At 38.0% G+C, this 24,022-nt stretch overlaps 1 protein-coding gene across 3 annotated transcripts in view; it reads left to right on the top strand.

Annotated features, from left to right (window-relative positions):
* Nucleotides 1-24,022, top strand: part of LRBA (LPS responsive beige-like anchor protein) — a 526,493-nt gene that overhangs the window by 53,669 nt on the left and 448,802 nt on the right. For all 3 annotated transcript variants that reach the window (XM_080671788.1, XM_080671787.1, XM_080671786.1), the window contains exons 19-26: nucleotides 5,636-6,673; nucleotides 7,624-7,802; nucleotides 8,648-8,801; nucleotides 9,143-9,323; nucleotides 12,725-12,852; nucleotides 13,369-13,476; nucleotides 17,479-17,638; nucleotides 21,439-21,886. In XM_080671788.1, coding sequence (XP_080527914.1) covers nucleotides 5,636-6,673; nucleotides 7,624-7,802; nucleotides 8,648-8,801; nucleotides 9,143-9,323; nucleotides 12,725-12,852; nucleotides 13,369-13,476; nucleotides 17,479-17,638; nucleotides 21,439-21,886 — 2,396 coding nt within the window. The remainder of the gene's footprint in view (nucleotides 1-5,635; nucleotides 6,674-7,623; nucleotides 7,803-8,647; nucleotides 8,802-9,142; nucleotides 9,324-12,724; nucleotides 12,853-13,368; nucleotides 13,477-17,478; nucleotides 17,639-21,438; nucleotides 21,887-24,022) is intronic.

Here is a 24,022-nt window from a genome sequence, read left to right as displayed (position 1 = left end):
ATACACTACCTATTCAAAAAATGTTTCTCTCTCTCCCTCTCCCTGCTTCTCTGAAATCAATAAAAATATATTAAAAAATGTTTATTCCATGAGCCTATGCTTATTTTATATATGATTTGTTTTCCTCCTGGGCTTCTTTCCCTTTGTTATTGAACTTATGATGTTAATTTTCCTATCTGTTCTCTTAGGTAGTTTTCTTAGGATAGCATAAGCTTTATTCTTTTTTTTTTTATTTTTTTTTTTTTTATTCTTGATATTATTCAAGTCAGGTTGTATTAGGGTAGCACTTAAGAGGTTAGGTTAGAACCAGAGTATTTAGATTTATAATCAATGTGATTTGCATAAATTAGATCAGTAAATTTTTATAAGCATACACATATTTATAATCTGATATTAACTATTATGTGTTATCATATACCTTGTTGCAAGGTGTTGGATCAGAGTCTTTGTAAAAGATATATTATGTGGTGGTAATCACTGTGAGCTACTCCAGATGGGTTATGGATGCTACTCCATATGGGAAGACTTAGCTATTTTTCAAGACATGTCTTATTTATCAGCTGTGGAAAGGTTGGTAACCTAAGAATTAGAAGTTAGCATATCATATTCAGCTTGTATTTCCATAGGAAAATAAAGTACAATGAAAAAGATGCATTTGCTTTAAAAAGAAAGCCTGTTCCTAAACATTGCCTAACAATTAAAAGTAAATTTTTTAGTTAAAAGTAAAAGAAATATATTATGAAAATTGTAATTTCTTGATGTATTCATCTTTTAGCTCCTAATTAGTAAATTTGAGTACTAATTAAGTTGAAAGTAATGGCAAAAGAAATGTTGTACTTATTAGCTCAAGAGTATCTCTAGTAGTTTATAGAAGTGCTTCCCAAACATTACAAACAGCTATAGATTAGCTATCAAATGATTGTGAAGATTAATGACTAGTCTTTTAGCTGGGTAATTTAGAACAATATCTGGTAATTAATTAGGAATTATCAGTCACAAATACCATTAGGAAAACAGTATCAAAAAAGATAACAGCAATGATAATTGCTCATTGGCAATTTTGCTTTTAGGCAATTGGAGTACACTAAGGGGAAATTCAAAAGTCAACTTTGAAATTTAAAAGGCATTTTTAATGTACGTATTTACAGAAGAAACAGTAGACGAGTTGGTTTGCTTAGGAAAGGCAAAGCACTATTTTGAATAGATTTGACTACAAGAGCAGAAGCAGGTACAATCCACTGGCTTTTATCCAAAAGAAAAATTAGTATTTTTATACATTTTTGACATCTGGAGTCAAGTACCCAGGCTCTGAACTCTCATAGAGACAGGAGACAGGTTCCCACCATCCTTGATGTTGTTAGACCACTTACAATTCTAGGAAGGAATGATTGAATAAATGATTCAAGTTTACTTTTCATATTCTGGCTGCAAAGAGATAGTCCCACAGCCCTAAGGAAAGACCTCCCTGGGATGCAGAACTAGCAAGAGGTTTAGTGATACATTTCATAATAAAACAATTTAAAAATCCTTAATTTGAATAAGAAAAAGCAAATGATTATTGAAAACTAAACTCATTCTAGCACTGGCTGTTGTAGAGATAGGTGATCTGTGTTTTCAAAATCACTGTGAGATTGGTAGTTATGTGACTTGTGTTCCCTAGATGATAATTGTGTCAGTGCAGAAATGATCTCCCTAAAGTCAGTTTTCCAAATAAACTGATACTGTAAGAAATCAGATCATGTCTCCTTATTCAGATTTCTCTAATGGTGCTCTCTCACTCAAAATAAAATTCAAAGTCTTTAACATAGTCTGTAATACTCCATTTTCATGATCTAGCCAATGGCTACATCTCTGACTTTACCATATGTAGTTCTCTGTCTACTGGTCTGTTATTCCTCAAACATACCATGCTTATTTTGGCTTTAGGGCCTTTGCATTTGTTCTTCTTTTTGCCTGAATCTGTTTTACTTTTGATACACTTGCTCTCTCACTTTATTCTTATCTCTTTTCAAATATAGTATCTTCAGATACCTTGCCCGCTTACCCTAGCAAAATACACCCTTTCCACCTAGACCAGCCTTGGGCAAACGACGGCCCGCGGGCCGGATCCGGCTGTTCTATCCGGTTCTCTTGCTCTCCCCTCCGCTCCTTTACTTTGAATTTATATTAGTTCACACAAACACTCCATCCATGCTTTTGTTCCGGCCCTCCAGTCCAGTTTAAGAACCCATTGTGGCCCTCGAGTCAAAAAGTTTGCCCACCCCTGATTTCCATCTCCTTTTTTCCTCCAGATTTCTTATTACTTAACATTTACTTTATGTTTATATGTTTATTTTGAGCTCTGAGCTGTGGGCAAATCAATAAAAGGCCAAAGGCTTTCTGAGGTCTTTTACTTTATGTTTATATGTTTATTTTGAGCTCTGAGCTGTGGGCAAATCAATAAAAGGCCAAAGGCTTTCTGAGGTCTTCCTCTACCTCTGCTACTCGGCCACCCCCTGAGGTTGCCTGATCTTCCTCCAGAGCCTTCTGAAGAAAGACTCTAGAGTGGGCTCAGGCTGGCCACGCCCCATAGACCTTTCCACAAGGCGAGAGCTCAGTAGGGTGGGGTTACTGGGGTCAGGAGGATGGGGCTAGTGGGTCTCCTACTTGGGGGCAGCATGGTTAGGAATTCAGCTGGGGTAGTGGCCCCTACTCCAGAACCATACCATGCAGTCTCTGCGAGAGTCTCCAACTAGAGCTCCCCTAGGGGGAGCGCTCTGCAGATTCAGGTTGGGTGCAGCCAGCTGTCCCCTCTGTAGGAGCCCTGAACATTTTTATTTTTAGCCGTATCACATCATGGCATGAATGTACTGTAAATGTCCATGATTCAAGGCTAGTTAATAGCTATAGAAGGAAATGTGTGCATTGTATATTATTATTTTTCCTTGCCTTTTACCTATGTGTATACTCACCTGTGATTCAAAAAGGCCTATGGATATTTGGGCATAAAAAGTCATTTTGTTATTAACCACTACCATCCCTCTATACTAGGGCTCAATTACAGTTTGTTGACTAAAGGTTCAATTTACTATATATCTCACATAAGTTATAGGAGCAAACAATTCTCATATTAATAAACTGTAATTGTGCTTTTACTTTCTTCAAGTATTATAACCTTTTGAGAGACATTTCCCATTGCAACACTAGTGACAATCACATAATTATTGGCTATAAGATAATCTTGATGAGATAAAAAATCATAAACCTTTGACATTAAAAATCACAGCACTTACTTTTATGCTTTTTCCTAACAAATTTTTTTTCTTTTAGTTGGGTAAAAGGCGCATGATATGGGGATGCTGACAGTGTTGAATACATAGTAGCCAGTCACATACAAGTGGAATGAATGGGTGCATAGATCGAATAACTGTAATTTGCAGGCCATTTGTGACCAGTTCAGACTTGGAAAATTACCGTTTACCTTTGGTGAAAGGTTGAATTTTATTTTCACTTCTAAAAGAATTTGTATTTTCTAGCTTAGTAAAAAAGGTTTTAGTAATCTATAATAATAAAAGCGTAATATGCTAATTATATCGGACAGCTGCATGACCTTCTCGATGTCCTTCTGGACATCCTTCCTAGCGACCTTCCGGATGAAGCTGAGGCTGCAAGGGATGAGGCAAGCCGCCGCAGCTGCGAGGGCTGAGGCAAGCTGCCGTGGTTGCGAGGGCCGAGCCCCTTGCACGAATTTTGTGCATCGGGCCTCTAGTTTAATATATAGGAGCTGCTCAAATTGTGAGCATAATTGATAGTTTTTAATCTCTGCTGAGGATAAGTCATGGGGAACTGATTTTTCATTGCAGTTGAAACAATGTGTTATCTAGTGCACCACACACTTTTCAATGGTACATACTTAGATCCTGGTACAAGTTGGTAGAGGCCAATAGAATAGGGTGTTCTTTTCCTGTACATCTCAAATAGTCTAAATAACTATGTTCTTATTGTAATTTTATGGCATGCTACCTGTTAGCATTAAGATTAGCTATAATTTTTCTTGGTTGTTCAGAATTTTGTGATTTATATATATAAAGAGGGTCTGTAACGTCCAAAACAACTGAAGGGGTGACCGAACACCAGGCTGCACACACAGCAGGCTTGGGTGGGCGGGGACTGGCAAGCAGGCTGAACTGCTGATCTCTCGGAGAAAGAGAGAGAGGTGGGGCTGATTAGCAGCCTTGCCAGCAGCCGAGCCTCTCTCTCTCTGAGAGGTCAGCAGTTCAGCCCGCTCACCAGCAGCCTGAGGTGGCTGCTGATCAGCCCTGCCTCTATGATCAGGCCCAGAGATAGGCCCGCAGACGCTGACTGGCAGAGAAACCGACCAATCAGAACCAAATCTGGGTGAGCTGCGAGAAGCCAGTGGCTGCCTAGGAGGCGGAGCTTTTGATGCTGACTGGCATAGAAACCAACCAATCAGAACCTAATCTGTGTGAACTGCAAAGGCAGAACCTAAGGTGGGGGCTGAGGAGGGATTTTAAGGGCAACAGCTGTTTCCTGTAAGGTGTAAGAAAGTGGTTCAATTTTTTAATGGTCAGTTTGGCAGTATAGTGCGTATGGCTGGCTATCAGTCCAGATATAGGGATTATGTATTTTTGTCTGCCAAGAGCATCTCCTCCTGCTGAAAAAGGCTTCCCCTCCCAATTAAGCAATCCTATCCTATATAATCTATCTATACTAATAAAAGGGTAATATGCTAATTAGACTGGGTCGACCTGCCATCTTCCGGACATCTGACTTCCTTTGGACAAAGCCATGGTGGTGGGGGCCGAGGCAGAGACAGTTAGGGGCAATCAGGCTGGCAGGGGAGGGCAGTTGGGGGTGACCAGGCCGGCAGGGGAGGACAGTTGGGGGCAAGATCAGGCCAGCAGGGGAGGGCCGTTGGGGGCGAGATCAGGCCAGCAGGGAAGGGCCATTGGGGGCGAGATCAGGCCGGCAGGGGAGGGCCATTGGGGGCGAAATCAGGGGAGGGCAGATGGGGAAGATCAGGCAGGCAGAGGCAGTTAGGGGCGAGTAGGGGAGGGTAGTTGGGGGCAAAATCAGGCCTGCAGGGGAGGGCAGTTGGTGGCAAGATCAGGTCGGCAGGGGAGGGCAGTTAGGGGCAATCAGGCAAACAGAGGTAGTTAGGGGCGATCAGGCCGGCAGGGGAAAGCAGTTAGGGGCGATCTTACAGGCAGGCAGAGAAGTTAGGGGTGATCAGGCAGGCAGGCAGAGGGGTTAGCAGCAATCAGGGAGGCAGGCAGAGGCAGTTAGGGGCGATCAGGCAGGCAGGCAGGTGAGCGGTTAGGAGCCAGTGGTCCCAGTTTGTGAAAGGGATGTCCGACTGCCGGTTTAGTCCCCAGGATGGGGCCTAAACCGGCAGTCGGACATCCCCCCAAGTGGTCCCCAGTTGAAGAGGGTGCAGGCTGGGCTGAGGGACGCCCCCCCCCCCCCAATGCACAAATTTCGTGCACCGGGCCACTAGTCATTTTATAAGGTTAATACAGGAAAATTGTTTTATTGCATTATATAAACTGCATATTTGAAAAGTTGTTAAATATATTTATGTTCTGCATGCTTTATTTTTTTGTCTATTTTGACTGATTATATATCTTTCATCTAGGTCACTTTCGAAATACACAAAGAAAACCTTGCCAACATATTTAGGGAATACCAGGGAAATGTTGATGAAGATATAGGGCAATGTTCTTCAAGTTCAGTTAAAGCAGTCTCTGGCATTAGCAGGGATGTAAATGTTTCTGGAGGATCCCAACAATCAGATACGAAGGATTTTCCTGTATCTCCTCATGTCAACAAAAATAGTGATGGAAAGTCAGGTATTGAGAAGACAAGTTCTTCTGACTCTGCCTCCAACATTGAACTGCAGACTTATAATACAGTTAATGAAGAAAAGACATCTGGGCAAGGAAATCAGGAGTTACTGGATGAAGTCCCTTTAGAGAAAACACCGATAAATGACACAGCTAAAGCAGGTGATTTAGAAGTATCTTCTGACACAGTAGAAGTTGGGACCATTTCCTCTAATACTTTGAAAACAGTTGGCAAAGATATGACTGTCAGTGAAGTTACTGCTTCAGTAAGTTCTCCTTCAGAAGAGGATGCTTCAGAGGCGCCAGAATTATTGGATAAGTCTGTAGGAGAGGAAGAAGATGATGAGGACTATGTAGAACTGAGGGTAGATAGTAGTCCTACTGAGGAAGCCAGTCTACCCACAGAGCTCCAAGGAAATAGTTTGTCTCCCCATACAACTGAAGCCAGGGAAAGACTGGACATGTTTAGTAATGACCAAAAATTAACATTTCAAGAGGAGGAACCTGTAAGTAAGAAGCAAGCTGATACTGAAACTCAAGATTCTAAAGATGCAGGGTCTTCAGCTACCTCACCAGACACGACTGCTTCCCAAACAACTATGCAATCAGACATTGGTCAGATGCTGGATGAAGGGAAGAAAACAACTGACTTGACTAGAGAAACCAAAGCAAGTAACGATGCTCATGGTAATGTCTCAGAGTCTCCTACTACTTTTGAGCAGAAGATTGCGAGGTTGGATGTTTCCAGTGTTGCCACAGATACCGAGAGACTAGAATTGAAGGCCAGTACTAATGTGGAGGCACCTCAACCTCTTCAACCTGTGCTTGAGGTGATTTTGTCTTCTTGAAATGTATTTGCCTGAGTTAAAATAGAGCAAGTGTATGTATATTTTATTTTTGTTTAGAATTCATTGTATCCTATTTGCAATTACATAAATGCAATATATCTAAAGATTTTATTTCTTTAGCACAGCATTTGGGTTGTAGTATGTGTTCATTTAATGGCAACTTTTATTTAACAGCATCACTAAAAGTTACTACTATCAATTTTCAGGATTGGCATAATTTTACTTTATAAAGCAAATATTAGCAATACTTGTCTTTTACACTTTTTTTTTGATAACCCAACAAGAGCACATTAATTTTCCAACAAAATCTAGAATTACATTCCTGCAGAACCACCTGCTAGTATATACTGTTTTATACAAAGTATGTGGTTTAAAATCGTTCCGTGAAGTGTGTTTAATTTGAAGGAGGGAAGCTTTTGTGAGATGTGGAGGCCCAGCTTTCTCCTTTACTAGTATCCCAGAGGGATTCACGAGACAGTCGTTGGTTGCATGTGTCCTTTTCCACTTTATTGAGCTCTTTTCTCTCTCCCTCGTTCCTATTTTGTTGGTTTGTTCTTCATTCTGTTGTCTTTTTGTTGTTTTTGTTCTTAGTTCCAGCCAGTTTATAATTCAGATATTGCCTTTCTTTTATGCTACTATTCAAAACAAAGAACTTCTCTGAATTCTTTTATAAAATGCTACATCAGCTGGTGGTAATACTAACATGGTTCCAAGTTAATTATGTTGAATTCTGCTAGTTTAGTATATTTGATAACTGCTTTAAATGTATTAAAGTATTTTCATTACTCATTGATAATTTTTCTCTAATTTGGTTCCTTGGTATCTTAAAATGTATTTGTTAGATGCATTTTATAGAAGGTTTTAAATTACTTATTAATGCCTTCCTTTGAAATTGAACTTATTTTATTACTCTTTTTAATTTTCTGTATTAGACGTCAAGGCAACAGGAGCAGTCAGGGCAAGGAACAGCATCAGATGCCGTTAACGGACAAAGGAGGGATTCCAGACCTACTATGTTTCGTATTCCTGAATTCAAATGGTCTCATATGCATCAACGTTTGCTCACTGATCTGTTATTTTCAATAGAAACAGATATACAGATGTGGAGAAGGTTTGTCCATATGTTTATTATAGAAGATGTTGTATAATTTTAGCCTTTGTTTTCAAAGAAATTTACATAGTTAACATTTTGCAATTAATTGCTTAAAAATAGAATATAAATTATTTCTTTGGTAAGGTTTTATTGAATTAACTTATTCTTCATTATAAAAATGATTTACTCTGTCTCATTACAAGAACTTGAAGATTTTTCTTTTTAAAAATCTGCCGAACATTTATTTCCTGTAACATATTTTACATTATGTAATTCACCTGGAGGTAGATCCACCAAAGGGGTTTATTATTAGAGCTACTAAAAAAATTGGGATTTAAGAATAACTTCTACTTCTCCAGTGAATTTTTGGTATAGCAAAATCTGTGTTTCAGATTATCCTTGATTGTATGATTTATGATTTTAAAAGTGCCTAATTTGCTTATTGTTATTTGTATACTACTTTTATTCCATTTAAAAGCATATTATGACATTATCTAAGAAAATGTTAGTAGAAAATTCATTTTCAGTAGCACATTTAGCACCATTTACCTCTAAATTTTTGCCACATGGCTTCTCAGTTTTGTTCCCAGTTAAGGATATTTTAGTTCAACCTTTTATATCAAGTGTCAGATGAATAGTATTTATGTTTCAGCACTGGAAAAGGGGTTGGATAGTAACTGCTGCTATGGAATGGCCCGCATCTTCTGAGGAAGTATACACCCCCATGTGCCTGCTGCATCATTATCTTACTCAAGCTTTCAAGATGAAGCAAAAGCACCTTCTTATCCTCCCTCCCCTCAAGTAGGCAAATTGTGATTTTCTTTCTTTAGCTTTATCAGTAAACACCATTTATCTTTGGACAGCCATTCAACAAAGACAGTTATGGACTTCGTGAATAGCAGTGATAATGTCATCTTTGTACACAACACAATTCATCTCATCTCTCAAGTGATGGACAATATGGTCATGGCTTGTGGGGGTATACTGCCATTGCTTTCAGCTGCTACATCGGCTACAGTAAGGACTTAACTACTCTATAAAATTGGTGTGAAAACATGACTTTTATGCATTTATTGATTAAAACTTGAATGTGCTATAAATCAAAAGCAACAGAAAAGAAAGTACTAAAAGGAATGCTGATTTCTTAGGGTTGTGTCAGCTAGTCAATATAAAATGACTGACAGTGTTTCACCTGTATGTTTCCTTTGCCTTTTTTTAGATGAAATGATAAGGAAATCACTTTGTGGTAGATTTCTGAAAGCCTGGCTTTTTATAAATTTAGAACGTTGGGAAATGATGTAATAAGATTATATTTTTATCAGAATATAGATGTAATTGTCAAACTTGATTCTTTACAGCATGAGCTGGAGAATATTGAGCCTACTCAGGGCCTCTCCATAGAAGCCTCTGTGACATTTTTGCAGAGGCTAATCAGCCTTGTGGATGTGCTCATATTTGCAAGTTCTCTGGGCTTTACTGAAATTGAAGCTGAAAAAAATATGTCATCTGGAGGAATTTTGCGGCAGTGTCTACGACTTGGTGAGCTGTTAAAACCCATTAGTTAGGAATTTACTTGAAAAATTTTTGGTAATCCAGACAAATTAAACTGAACATTATCTTTCTCTTGTTGTTAGGCAAATGTGTGCTAGTCATTTTGTCATATGCTACTTTTAAACTTGCAGAGAGTGAAGGACCGTGTATGTACTCTGCTAGAGTAGTAGTTGACAAGTTGTATAGAGGAGAAAGGACATGTTTTGAAAAAGTCAACTAAGTTGATTCTGGTCAGCATTACCCCTCTTTCCCTAATCTTTTTTTTTTTTTTTTTGCTATAAGGTAGTGCTTCTCAAGTTAAAAAAATAAAATTTATACACATGAATCACCAGAGAGGATCTGGTTAAAATGCAGAGTAGATTATATAGGTCTGCGATGAGGCCTCAAAATGTATTTCTAACAAGTCCCAAGTAATGTGCAAATTACCAGTTGTAAAAATAGTCATAGGGATGTGGGGTAAAGCATAGAGACTATAGTCAACAATATTGTAATAAGTATGTATGGTGTTAGATGGGCAGTATACTTATTAGGGGGATTTCTTCCTAAGTTATATAAATGTTTAATCACTCTGTACACCTGAAACTAACATAATATTGTATGTCAACTGTAATTGAAAAAAAATTTTAAAGAAAAGAAAAAAAGGATAATTCATACACATGAATCACCAGAGAGGATCTTGTTAAAATGCAGTTTAGATTACAGGTGTCTGGAATGAGGCCTAAACTTGTCTTCTGATAAGTCTGGGTGATGTTGATGTTGCTTCTCTTACTAACACACTTGAGTAGCAAGTTTATAAAATAGCATGATTCCAACACAGCCTTTGTCCAAATAATCTGTGGTAATAACGTTAAAGCAGGTAATAAAATACTAAACCTCTATTCTTCTGGAGGCAGTACTTCCTTAGGTAAAAGTTAAAATCCGTGAAAAGAATTTTAGTGTTATTGGGCTGCCTTAGGTGAACCAAATTTTTTTTTTACTTAATACAGAAGGTTTCCTATATCCATTTATAAATACTGAGACTTTGTTAACGATTTGCTTATTAAATGGAGAGAAGTAGGTTGGAGAGAGTGGGACCAGAAAGTGGAAGCAAAACAATTACAAGCTATGGCTTATGAAGACAGACTGGAAATAAAAGGCAGCATTAGAAGTGGGAAGTCTAGTTAATGAAATATTTTCCCATATTTAGTAAGTGCGTTATATAAACCGAGATATATTTGTACTTAGTCTTTTTTGGTACAGTGATTATTTTTACTCAAAATGCTATTCAGAGTACTTTTTAAACTTAGGATGCTTTAAAGAATTTGGCATAACAATTTTTAGAAGGTTGTTTTAAATTTTAAGAAAGATTCTGACAATAGTGTGGTATAGGCCTGGGGAGGGGGTGAGAAAGGGGTAAAGGGGTCAATGGGAGGAAAAAAGGGGACATCTGTAATACTTTCATCAATAAAGATAAATTTAAGAAAAAGATTCAAATGGTGTACATAACAAAACCAGCTATTACTTATTGACTACTGTAATTTGTCATTATTGCTGATTTTCACAATGGGCCAACAATCATTTTCGTTTTTTCTATTCATGAGGAAAGTTGAGATCAGAGAAAATAGGAAACTTGTCGAAATTCAAAAAGTGTAATTGGTGAAGTTGGAATATGAATATAGTAGCTTATTTAACTAGTGTTCCTACCCTTTCTTTGTTATAGTATACTTCCTTAAACTTTTAATTAGTAATTAAAATATTTAGACTCTATTGCTTTTGTTTATGCCATTTTAAAAATCTCTCCACTTTCCTAAAAAGAGTACATTTCAAGAATTAAAAATACAAGGCTACACTAGCACTGCTTTACTCAAGAAGCATCAAATTTGGGAGCTAGGGAATACTGTAATGCTCTAATTTTCATAGCTGTAGAAGAAAATAAAGAGAAAATTCAATCTACTGCAGCACCATCTTTTCCTATATATGGAAATGAGACTCAGAAAGTAACTTGCTCCAAGTCACTTAGTACAGCGTGGTAAGCTTGGTAAATAATCTAAATGTTTTGGTCCCTGGTCTCCTTTTTCCTGAGGCTGGGAAGGAAGGTAAGAGGGCAACAACACTGAGTAACCTGTACTCCTGAGACTGATTGACACTAGGCAGTCCTCTGTGGTTGTAATGCAGACCCAAACTTGATTTTATGCAACCTGTGAAAAAATGGTACAACGGTTATGTTCCTGGGCATGATTCCGGATTTGACAGAGTTGTATTCCACATTCTCCCTTCCTCCTCTCCTTCCTTTTTTAAAAAAATTTTGTTGTTTGCTTTTGACACCTTTCTGTATGCTTCTCTTTCTCAATTCTGTGCCTGTTGCCATATGGTATTCTGGTGGTATTTAAAATCCCCACTTTAATTTATGTTTTGTTCCTAATTTTCTTTTTTTAATCCTCACCTAAGTATATGTTTTATTGATTTTTAGAGAGAGAGAAAGGGAGGGAGGGAGGAGAGAAGGGAGGAAAGAAGAGACAAAGGGAGAGGAAGAGAGAGACATTGATGTGAGAGAGAAACATCAATTGGTTCCCTCCCGTACACGTCCAGACCAGGGATCAAACCCACAACCTTTTGGTTTATGGGATGATGCTCCAATGAACTGAGCTATCTGGCCAGTGCTGTTTTGTTCCCAATTTGTTCTCCCACTCTTATTCCGATCAGATACATTGAGTGTTACGGATCTGGTTGGGAAGTAAGATGATTATGTGCATTACCTAATTCATCATTTAAAATTCAGAATTAATTTCTAACTCAAGAAGCTGCCCAATTGGTTAGATTTTTAGAGATGTAATTTTGGATTGTATAGTAATCTCCTTTCCGTTTTACACCCTTTAAGCAGTTTTAATGAAAGCCAGTAAAATGTAGACCCTATAAATATTCCCATATAAAAGCTGTACTCTCTATCACTCTATTAATATCATGCTGTAATAATACATCATCAGAAAAACATGCATTTCCAGTTTAACTATCCTATTTCAAGGAAGATAATAGGTTATTGTCATAGACTAGTTTATGCAATGTGATTTGCTTTCTGTTCTTTTGCAACTCTCTTTCCTGTTCTTTCCCCCCTATCTTTTTCTTAATCAGAGATCATTGCAAGTAGCTTAGGTGAGATCTAAGAAATAGTAGTAAGTTAAGGTTCTTGAACTGATTCCCTGTTAGCAGTGGCCCCTAACAGAGTCACTACCAAAGTCAGAAAACAAACAGTAGGTGAGAAAGTCCAGGGACATTTCAGGACTGTGCTGAAGGTAATCTGGTTCCAATAAAATGTTATGTAAATCGGATTGGGTAGGTGATTTTTATCAGTTCCATAATCTTAAATATAATTTTCTTTTCTAACCCAATCTTTTCCATAAAATAAATAACAGTGTGTGCAGTGGCAGTCAGGAATTGCTTAGAGTGTCAGCAGCATTCACAACTGAAAACAAGAGGAGATGCCACCAAAGGCCAGAAAACAGTGCACAGCCTGATCCCCATGGGGAAATCCACAGCAAAGGTGAGATACAGAATCATTAATTAAATAAAAAAGCACACTCTTATTTACGATTAAGGTCTTAACTTTATTTGTTCATTTCAACATAAAGTTAAATAAATCTGACAGAGGTCCTAAAATAGTTATTTTAGTCTGTGGATATAACATTTAAATATTTGTGTTTAAATACACAGTAAAGATTTGCTTATACTTAATCTTGTCTGCTTTTCCAAATGTTTACTTTTCTTGTGTCTACAATACCTTTCCCCTTCAACTATGTCAATTTGTATTTCATGTACTTGGTGAGTTAGCGTGCAGTTTGTTTTTTCCTTCCTGACTCCCTTCTACACTGATAACCTCTAACCCAGCATCCAAAAACAACAACAACAACAACAAAAAAAAACCCCACCAAAAACAACAACAAAAACAGAGAGAGAAAGAAGTATGAAAAACAAGTACTTAGAGCCTGATATCTCTGGTTACTGGAATACTGTGTTTACTTTAAAAAATATCTGTTTAAATTTTTTTTTTTTTTCTTAGAGTCCAGTGGACATGGTAACTGGTGGTATATCTCCAGTGAGAGATTTTGACAGGCTCCTACAGGACATGGATATTAATCGGCTTAGGGCAGTTGTTTTCAGAGACATCGTAAGTAACAATATTTCTTTCATGTACTCTCTTAGCTGATATGTATTTCCTCCAAGGCCCAAAGTATTGAGAATGAAAACTCTCTGTGATATAAAATAGCTGAGTGGAAAGAAGAAGCCAGTTTTTTGACAATAATCTTAGAATCATAGAATATTGGAAAATATTATTTATATAAATGGAACTAATATATCAGAACAATGACACTAAAAAGAATAGCATATTATTATATAGTAAGCACTGTAAGTGCTTCACATGTACTCATTAAGTCCAACAACTTCTTGAGTTGGGTACTGTTGTAAGTTTCATTTTATAAATGAGGAATCTGAGGCGCACAGTGCTTGAGTAACTTGTCCAAGCTAATGGAGTTATTTAGTAAATGATAGGATTCAGACCCAGCAGTCTGAACTTCAGAATCCATGCTGTGAAAGTAGTGAAATGCCTAAATCCTGAATGTCCTATTATTTTCTGAATATTGGATATTTTTCCCTCAAAGGAATATAAATATGACATACTGGTAAATGATGAAATGTTGTGTGTGGTGTTTTTGATTTTTTAAAGATGAAAAAATTTTGTTTTAGCTGATTTTGATACAGGATATGGCCAAGCTGCATATAGAAATTGTACAGTCATATAAGAAAGTATAAATATGAAATAAAAGTCATTTGTAAGCCTACTCACAGGGATTTGGAGTCTTGTTATTAGTTAATATTTATTGAACAATTACTGTGTGTTAAGTACTAGATGCTCTCTACTACATGTTTTTTATAAACTTTATAACTTCAATTCTTCATCTTCTCCCCATTTGTGTTTTAGTCCTCTCCTGAGTTTTTCATTAAGTTGTTTTTTTTAAAATATATTTTATTGATTTTTTACAGAGAGGAAGGGAGAGGGATAGAGTTAGAAACATCGATGAGAGAGAGACATCGATCAGCTGCCTCCTGCACACCCCCCACTGGGGATGTGCCCGCAACCAAGGTACATGCCCTTGACCGGAATCGAACCTGGGACCCTTCAGTCCGCAGGCCAATGCTCTATCCACTGAGCCAAACTGGTTAGGACTTCATTAAGTTTTATACACATATACAATTTGTTAATAGTATAGCGAGTAATTATTGAACACTTACTGTGTATTAAGCATAGAACTGGATGCTCTACGTATTTTCTCATTTAATAAACACAATAATCCTATGAGAAAGATAGCAGTATTAGGTTAAATAACTGCCAAAGATCACACAAGTAGTAAAAGGTGGAAGTGGGTTAAGGACTATGGAATCTAACCCACTTAGATTAGGGAATCTAATTCTTGAAATTTTGATATTAATCATATGATTACTCTGCCTCCCTAAATCTCAATTAAAATTTTTTTTCTCTTTTTTTTACTTTTTGGTAACTGCTGTTATTCCTTTAATCAAGAAACCATCAAGTTTTGTTTTTTCAGAATCCATTGACTGGTTCATTTTGGGACCAAATATTGCTGCTTCCTTCTCTTTACATTCTCTTTTCTTGAGCATGTGTTCATTATATTGCCCCATAACCTTGTATGTCCTAGACTAATCTTTAAAAATCTAGAATAGATGATATTAACTCTTTTGCTGTAAAAATTCCCTAGTGTCTTTTCATAGCACTTAAAATAAAAATTCCTCACCCTGGCTCTATATGATCAGGCTTTTTGGAATTTTTTAACAAGTTATTATATTATGATATTTGGACAGAGAATTAGACTATTTCCTATGTCTATACTGTAATTTCTTAAAGATACAAATGATTTTAATTTTATTAATTATAAAAGTTATATAATCACCTGATAGGAGTTTTAGAAAAGAGAAAAGTTTCTATTTCCCAAACCTTATCTCAGAGCCTCTTCTAGCCAAAATGTACTTTGATGGAAAAGGAAATGATTTAAGATTGGGGATATAAAGAAATTATTGCCCCGAGGTTAAGAGCTAAGGTATTTAGTCATTCTAATCAAGTTTACATTTGCTTTTTCACTTACTGTATGGCCTTAGGTAAATTACTTAACTTCTCTAGTCCTTATCTTGTTCTAAGGGGTAAAGGAATGTTTATGAAGTATAGCACAGTGGCTGGCTCACAGTGAGTAGTCAATAAATGATAGCTACAGTTTATTGCATGGGTTTAGTTAGTAAACATTAAACATATTAATGGGCTACATAAGGATGCAGATAGACTTAAATAAATTAGAAGAGATTAAGAAGTTAAGACTAAGTAAGTTGTTTGTCTGCCTTTTAAATGTTGATATCATTAACAGTCATTACTATAATAGACTAGAGGCCCGGTGCACAAAATTCATGCACGGGGGGAGAGGGGTGTCCCTCAGCCTGGCCTGCACCCTCTCCAATCGGGACCCCTCGGGGAACCAGCAGTCGGACATCCTTCTCACAATCCGGGACCACTGGCTCCTAACCGCTTGCCTACTTGCCAGCCTGATTGCCCCCTAACCGCTCCCCTGCCGGCCTGATTGATGCCTAACTACTCCCCTGCTGGCCTGATCACCCACAAATACCCTCTCCTGCGGTGACCCGCCTCCTCCTCTGGGACCCGCCTCCTCCACGCGAGGTGGCAGAGACGCCAGGACCAGCCTCCTCCACGCTGCATGGAGCCATGGGACCCCCAGACCCCACTGCGTGGGGCGGCCACCGGGCCCTGCCTGTGCTGTGCGTGCGGCCATCTTGTGGCGGTGTGGCGCGAGGGGCACAAGGACCACCTAGGCTTTTCTTAGTATAGATGACAGGATTGTGTGGCAGAGGAACACAGGAGTATCCTGAGAAAAGGGATGGTTAATATAAAAGGAAGAATGTTCATTTACCTTTTCCATCAAGAGTAATAAGTTCTTACAGTAGAACCTAAAAAGTACCATAGATTCTTGTCAGATTACAAATATGTCGTACTGTATCAAGTGGATATCTTCAGGTAGAGCCTGATATCTCATATTTTTTTCTTGAAATTTATTGTGTCCAAAAGTTTTGACGCTAGTTATTAATTTTTAGTTAATTGGTACCATTAATTTCCATTTATTTTTTCTGCTAGGCAACAATGTTCTTTGTTTTCCTTATCCTAAATTTATCTGCTACTCAAAATACCTTTTAAAAATATATTTTTACTGATTTCAGAGAAGAAGGGAGAGGAAGATAGAAACATCAATGATCAGAGAGAATCATTGATAGGCTGCCTCCTCTACAGACCCCCACTGGGGATCGGCCACCCGGGCACATGTCCTGACCGGGAATTGAACCATGACCTCCTTGTTCATAGGTCGAAGCTCAACCACTGAGTCACGTCATCTGGGCTCAAAATAACTTTAATTTTCAGGATTTGATGGGAAAGTTTTATTTTTTTCTTTTAAATTAAGTTTAAACTTATTTTGAAACGTTATCAAATAGTGATGAGCTGAGGAGCCCATTGAAGATGGGGAATTTGGCCAGATGAAGAGGCTATTGATGTAGAGATATGTAGGTGAACTCTAGAGTTTAGGATGAAGCCTAGACCTCTTTTTGAGGTCAATCCAGTTTTTCCTTTTCTTTTCTGCAGACACTGTATTTTCAATTCTGATACTTGGTTTTCTATACTAAAGTAATCTTAAGAATTCCTTTTACATATCTGATAATCTTACTTTTTTTCTTTTTAATGTTTTGTCTTTTAGGAAAACTTATTTTCTATTTTATGTATTTTAATTCTTATGATTAGAAATAAAAATAGTTATTCATGTATAATGATAATTACTATTTGATTAATTGTAGAAAGTATATTGAGACATATCTCTTCAGATTGAGTTACTTAATTAAAAAAAAAAGAGCCAACTTTTCTCTTTTCATGTTTCACAAGCATATAACCTCTCATTTATGGACATTTTTGCTTAGTTAAAATTATTTTCTGCATATGTCAAAAGATTTATTTACATGTTTATATTTAAATATTGTCATGTAAAATAAAATGAAGACACGTTATTTAATAGTGGCATGATCACCTACTTTTATTTTTCCACAGGAGGATAGCAAACAAGCTCAGTTTTTAGCCTTGGCTGTTGTATACTTTATCTCTGTTCTTATGGTCTCGAAGTACAGAGACATTTTGGAACCTCAGAATGAAAAGCGTAGCCAGTCATTTAAGGGAACTGTTAGTGAAACTGGGACTTTATCACTTCCTGGTAAGTTTCCATATTTTATTCCCTGGTATCCAAAGTTCAAATAAAATGTTACCCACTTACAGTAGTTAAAATATTGATTCTAGAATTTAAATCCATTTATATAGAAAGTAAGAGCATGTACTTTTTTTGTTTGTTTGTTAATTCTCCCTGAGGATATTTTTTCCATTGATTTTTAGAGAGGAAGGGGGGGCGATAGATAAAGAGATGGAGGCAGGGATGGAGGGAGAGAGGGAGGGGGAGAGAGAGAGAGAAACATCGATGTGAGAGAGACACATCTATTGGTTGCTTCCCGCATGTGCCTTGACTGGAGCCAGGGATCAAACCTGCAACCAAGTATGTGCCCTTGACTGGGAATTGAACCCCCTCTGGTGAGTAGGCCGGTGCTCTAATCTCTTAGCCACACCAGACAGGGCTTATTTTAATTAATCACCAAACATTTTACTTTGAGTACCATGTAGTTAGTTGCAATTAAGAGATTATTTCTGTTCTTTAAATGAGTCATTTGATTAAAAGGTGAGAAGATGTTATCCTTAGCAAGTAAATTATTAGACATTTTTGTTCATGTAAGCATTTGTTGTGAAGAATAAATAACTCATTCTCTTATCAGAGACAGATTTGGTAACTAACTGTAATAATTGGAGTTATAAAAGTAGCTGCCAGCTGTGTTTAGAGAAGCAATTATTGCAATAATAGGAATAGCTGCCACCCAATGGAGGCTCTTTATTTATTCAATAAATATTCATTTGGTACCTACTAGGTACTTAGGTATGTTCATGAACAAAAGAGGAAAAAAAGTCTTCCCTCATGGAGCTTATCTTCTAGTGAGAGGAGATAAAAAATAAGTACATGTAGTAAATACATTGTATAGTATTTTAGAAGGTGATATGTATAAGAAAAGAAAATAAGACTAATGGAAAAATATCAGGAATATATCCAGGAGAAATGGGCTGTGGATATTTACTCGAAGGAAGATGGGGAATTATTGGAGGGTTTTGAGTATAGGAGTTAAAATTGATTTATATTTTTAAAAGTCACATGCAGGATTCTGTGTTGAGAATACACCTCGGAGGGCAAGGAAAAAACCCAGTGTTAGTTATATACTACTGTGTGACACATTACATTGAAGCTTAGTGGCTAAACCACAATTTTGTTTTTTTTGCTTTGTTCTATTTATGCATTCATTGGTTAATTCTTTTTAAAAAATATATTTCTTTTATTGATTTCAGAGAGGAAGGGAGAGGGAGAGAGAGAACCATCAATGATGAGAGAGAATTATTGATTGGCTGCCTCCTGCACACCTCCTACTGGGGATGTAGCCTGCAACCCAGGCATGTGCTCTTGGCCAAAATCGAACCTGGGACCCTTCAGTCCCCAGGGCAACACTCTATCCACTGAGCCAAACGAGCTAGGGCCATTGGTTAATTCTTGTATGTGCCCTGTGACCAGGGATCGAACACGTGACCTTGGCATATCAGGACGATGCTTTACTGAGCTACCTAGTCAGGGCTAAACCACAACTCTTTAGTCTTGTGTCATGATTCTGTGAATTTGGTTTGGACAGGACACAGTGGGGACACAGCTGATATTTGATGGGGTTGGAAAGTCTGAGATAGCTTTTCTACTCATTAATCTAGTGCCTGAGTGAGGACGGCTGCAAGAGCTGAGGCTGATGGACTGAAATGGCTCACCTGGGGATATGTCTGGGGCCTTGATACTTGTTCTCAGCCAAATTTCTCGGTTTCCCTCCATTAATTTGGAGGGCCTCTATCTCTTCTGATAGTTTCTCTACCTGTTTTCTCTAGCAAGGTAGCTACATTGCTCACTGAGATATCCAGGAACTCCTAGAATGAACCCTCTGCCCAACCTTATTAGAACTTGCCTGTTGCTACTTCTGCCTCAATCTATTGGTTAAATAAGTCTGGCCCAGCCCAGATTCAAGGACTTCTCAAAGGGAGGCATGAGCCAAGAGGACCATTAATGTAACTGTAACACAACCAATTATGAGCATGTTGCAGTAGTCCAGGCAAGAGGTGGTTTAGGCACAGCCTAGGGTGGTGGCTGTAGAGCTAGTGAGTAGTAGTCATATTTTGATGGTAGAGAAAACAGGATGTTAAAATATTAGGTGTGGATATGGGAAAGATGGAAGGTAGTCAAGAATTATTATAAGGTACAGATGGATAGACTAGAGGTGAAACATGTTGGGGGGAAGATAAATTCAGTTTTCCCCTACTGGTGGCTTTTAGACATAGACGATGTAGAGTAGGCAGTTATATGTAACTAGAGGCCCGGTGCATGAAATTCATGCACGGGAGGGGGGTGTCCCTCAGCCTAGCCTGCACCCTCTCCAATCTGGGACCCCTTGGGGGATGTCCCACAGGGATCAGGGCTAAACCGATCACTCCCAACTGCCCTCCCCTGCGGGCCCGATTGCACCCAACTGCCCTCCCCTGCTGGCCTGATCGCCCACAACTGCCCTCCCCTGCCGGCCTGGTTGCCCCCAACTGCCCTCCCCTGCCAGCCTGTTCGCCCCAACTGCTCTCCCCTGCTGGCCAGATCGCCCACAGCTGCCCTCCCCTGCCGGCCATCTTGTGGTGGCCATCTTATGATGACATGAGGGTGGCCATCTTGTGGTGGCCATCTTGTGATGACGTCGTGCAACGTCATTTAGGCTTTTATTATATAGGATAGTCTGAGGTGTTTTGTTTGTTTTGTTTTTTGATATTTAAAACTTTGAGGGTGAATGAAACCATTAAGGAAATAACTGTTGAGAGAGAAGAGGACTAAGGACTGAGTACTAAGTCCCTCCAACTTAAGAAATCAGGTAGAAGAAGTGAAAGAAATTAAGAAGGAACAACCAGTGAGGTGTTGTGTAAGCCAAGTGAAAGAGTATTGTCAAGTTGGAGGGAATAATCAGTTGCTGCTACTTTGCCAAGTGCTATTAGGACTGAGAACTGACCAGTTAGCGGGATGTAGGTTTTTGGCAACCATTGGCAAAGTGCATCATTTTGTTGGAATGGAGTGAGCACCTGATTGGAGGGACCAAAAGTCAGAGAGAAAAGTTTATGTTCCTTGTTGAACTAGATTTTGAGGATCATGGAATTGTTCATGCATAGAGGAGGAGTAACAAGTTTTCTACTAGAAGAACCCATGTTTGAGATAGAGGTGAGGTCTTGGGGTTACTGTTCAAAGAAATGGCAATGTATAAAGGCATGGAAGCCCCAAGCTTTGTCCCATATTCAGCAGATTGCAGGTAATGTGGTGTTGTAAAGTATAATATGTGATGGCATGAGTAGCAGGAGATAAAGTTGGAAATGAATAGTCATCTGATGAATATTTATTGACAACCTACTGCCTTCCAGGCATTGTATAGCCCCAGGCATTATTAGAGGTGCTGGAGAGAAAGTGTTAGAGAAGACAAATTCCCTGCCCTGATGAAGTTTACTTTGTAGTGGACTTATATTATCGAAGAGCCTTGTACCTTATCCTATGGAGTTTGGACTTTTCTTGTAGGCCAATGGCTTTCAACCTTGCATTGCTATCCATTGTATGTCATGTTCAGTTTGGAGGGTTTTCTCAGGTATTTTTTATTGTTTTTATTCTTTTTTTTATTATATCATCTAATTTTATTATAGGTACCATATCTCAGAACATTTTATAGATTATGTAATTTATTTTTGCCTTTTAGAACATGCCATACATGTCTTAATTTAAAATTATAGATGGCTATAGAATGAAATATACCTTTTTAAAATTGGTTCTAAACTTTTTTTATTTGTACTTTTCTTCTGTTTCTGGGTAAGATCTAGAAAACACACCAGCAGCATCCAGCCCATTAACTCCAGTTTCAGTGGAAGAATCCAAAAGTATATCAACTGCTCGAAGGAGGGACTCAGGCATTGGGGAGGAAACAGCCGCTGGCTTGGGAAGCAGTGTGGATGCAGCTTCTCCTGGAGCCCCTCCAAGTGTCAGTGCAGGCCCAGATGCAATCAGTGAGGTGCTGTGCACTCTTTCTTTAGAAGTCAATAAATCTCAGGACCACAGAAATGATGCAGGAAATGAGATGGACAACAAGGCTGCACCATCACTTCCAGTTTCAAAAAATGTCAACGTAAAGGACATTCTCCGCAGCTTGGTTAACATACCGGCAGATGGAGTCCCAGTGGATCCTGCCCTTCTGCCACCGCCCTGCCTCGGCGCTCTTGGTGATCTGTCTGTTGAACCACCTGTGCAGTTCAGATCTTTTGACAGGTACTGTAACTAATTTCTGGTTTTTGTATACTTGTATTTATAAATTGCTAGCATTTAAAGGTTAATAGGAATTTATGCAAATTTTTAGCTTCAACATTAAAAACAGTTGTTTTGAACTAGTTTTTAAAATTACAAGGATATTTTTGTTGTGTGGTTTGCATACTATTTCAAATTTTTATCAAAACTATCAGTGATTTAAAAATAATTTCAATATGACATTGTCAAGTTATATGTTAAAATTTTTTTTTTTTAACCCAAGGTTATTTTTTCCATTGATTCTATTTTTTATTACATATTTTTATTGATTTCAGAGAGGAAAGGAGAGGGAGGGAGAGATAGAAACATCGATGATGAGAGAGAATCATTGATCGGCTGCCTCCTGCATGCCCCACCCTGAGGACCGAGCTCGCAACCCAGGCCTGTGCCCTGACCAGGAATTGAACTGTGACCTCCTGGTTCATAGGTCAACGATGCTCAACTACTGGGCCACTCTGGCTGGGCTCTATTGATTTTTAGGGAGAGTGGAAGGAGGAGAGAGAGAAAAAGAGAAAAAGATGGATGTGAGAGAGACATTTTGATGGGTTGCCGTCTGCCCGAGCCCCGACAGGGCCTTGAGTATTGAACCTGCAACCCAGGTACCTGACTGTAACTGGGAATCAACCCCTTGACTCTTCGGTGGATAGATACTATTTTTATCCTTACTTTATAGGTGAAGAAACTGAGGCAAAGGGAAATTAAGTCTCTTAAGTGCTTATGCTAATAAATGGTGGAGCTAAGATTTGAACCATGGTGGATTCATTCCAGACCCTCTCATTTGGCTGGGCAATGCAAAACATACTTGCTGATCTATGAGGGATTGGTGGTGGTTTTATTTTCTATATACAGTAAATACTAGGCATCCATTAAAGAAAGGAAAGCAGAACACTGTGTATTGATGTAAAATTATATTGAAGATATGTTGTTAATGAAAAAAGCAGTGTACAAAATTTGAAATTTATGATCTTTTAAACAAATAGATAAATATGATTACATATGCCTCAAAAAGAATACATCAAACTGTTAAAAATAATGGCTATATTTTGATGGTTGGAAAAGGTGTAAATGATCAGGTTTTTAAAGTATTCTCAATTTTATAATTTGTTTAAAATTAATCTTGGCTCAGAAATGATTAAGAGTAGATTTTAAAATTTGATAAATCTTACTAATATAATTAAAGAAAGTTGTTTTCTTATAAATGTTCCAAATTTCATTTATTTTGGCATGTATTTGTTTTTAAATAGTGTAGAAATTAAACTATGCTTTAGTGACTCCTTCAGTGAGTTAGGGTATGGACGTATTTAGGAAACCATACTTCGGTAATACATATTAAGGGGTTTGTTGAAATAAAGAGGGATTTTGGTGATAGCATTTTTCAGGATGTTATTTGGATTTTACATGTCTGGTATGCATTTAACATATTGTCTGATGGCAAGCCAACTGCTCTGCGTTTCCCCCTCTTTTTCTTAGCAAGAGACACCTCTTGAAAACTCTTTTCATGCAGCTATAGACCAGTGGAATATCTTTGGGAATTTCAAAGCATCCCTCTGATCATGTGTTTATCTCTGGAATGCTGTGTCAGAAATCACAACTCTCCTCATATCTTAAGAATTATCAACTCTCAAGTAATAGCTGGAAAATTTAGAGTAACAGCTACATGAGTGGAACCTTGCTGAAAGCCTGCCAGGTTGTGGGCCTTTTTGGATGGCAAGGTGTTTGTGTTCATTCCCATGCCAAAATTCTTGCTCTTATCTAATTTGAAGATCCTCTCTGGTGATTAGTGGATGCCAGGGATTTATCTTGATAAAGTTCAAGGGCTTGTCTGGCTTTTCAACTAGATCCTTAGGGACTAAAGTGCTTGGTTTAAAATGCTCTTTTCTCCTTTACTGAACTATTTGCATGTTAAATAAAATAGCATTTATGGGAAAGTTTATGATATTTGAAACTGATGTGATTCTGAAATGGAAATTCTGAACCTTAGTGATTTGGAAGACACTGGTGCTTCTTGTCTGTTGTTAATAAGTATAAAGAAACTTTCAAAAAAGTCTCCCTAGTTCATGTAAAAAAAAAAGTCAACAGTGTTTGCGATTTCTTTTTGTG

The sequence above is a fragment of the Plecotus auritus genome (assembly GCF_963455305.1).
Source record: "Plecotus auritus genome assembly, chromosome: 6".
NCBI lineage: Eukaryota > Metazoa > Chordata > Mammalia > Chiroptera > Vespertilionidae > Plecotus > Plecotus auritus.
The sequence above is the reverse complement of the archived record's forward strand: the minus strand, read 5'-3'. Positions and strand labels throughout refer to the sequence as shown.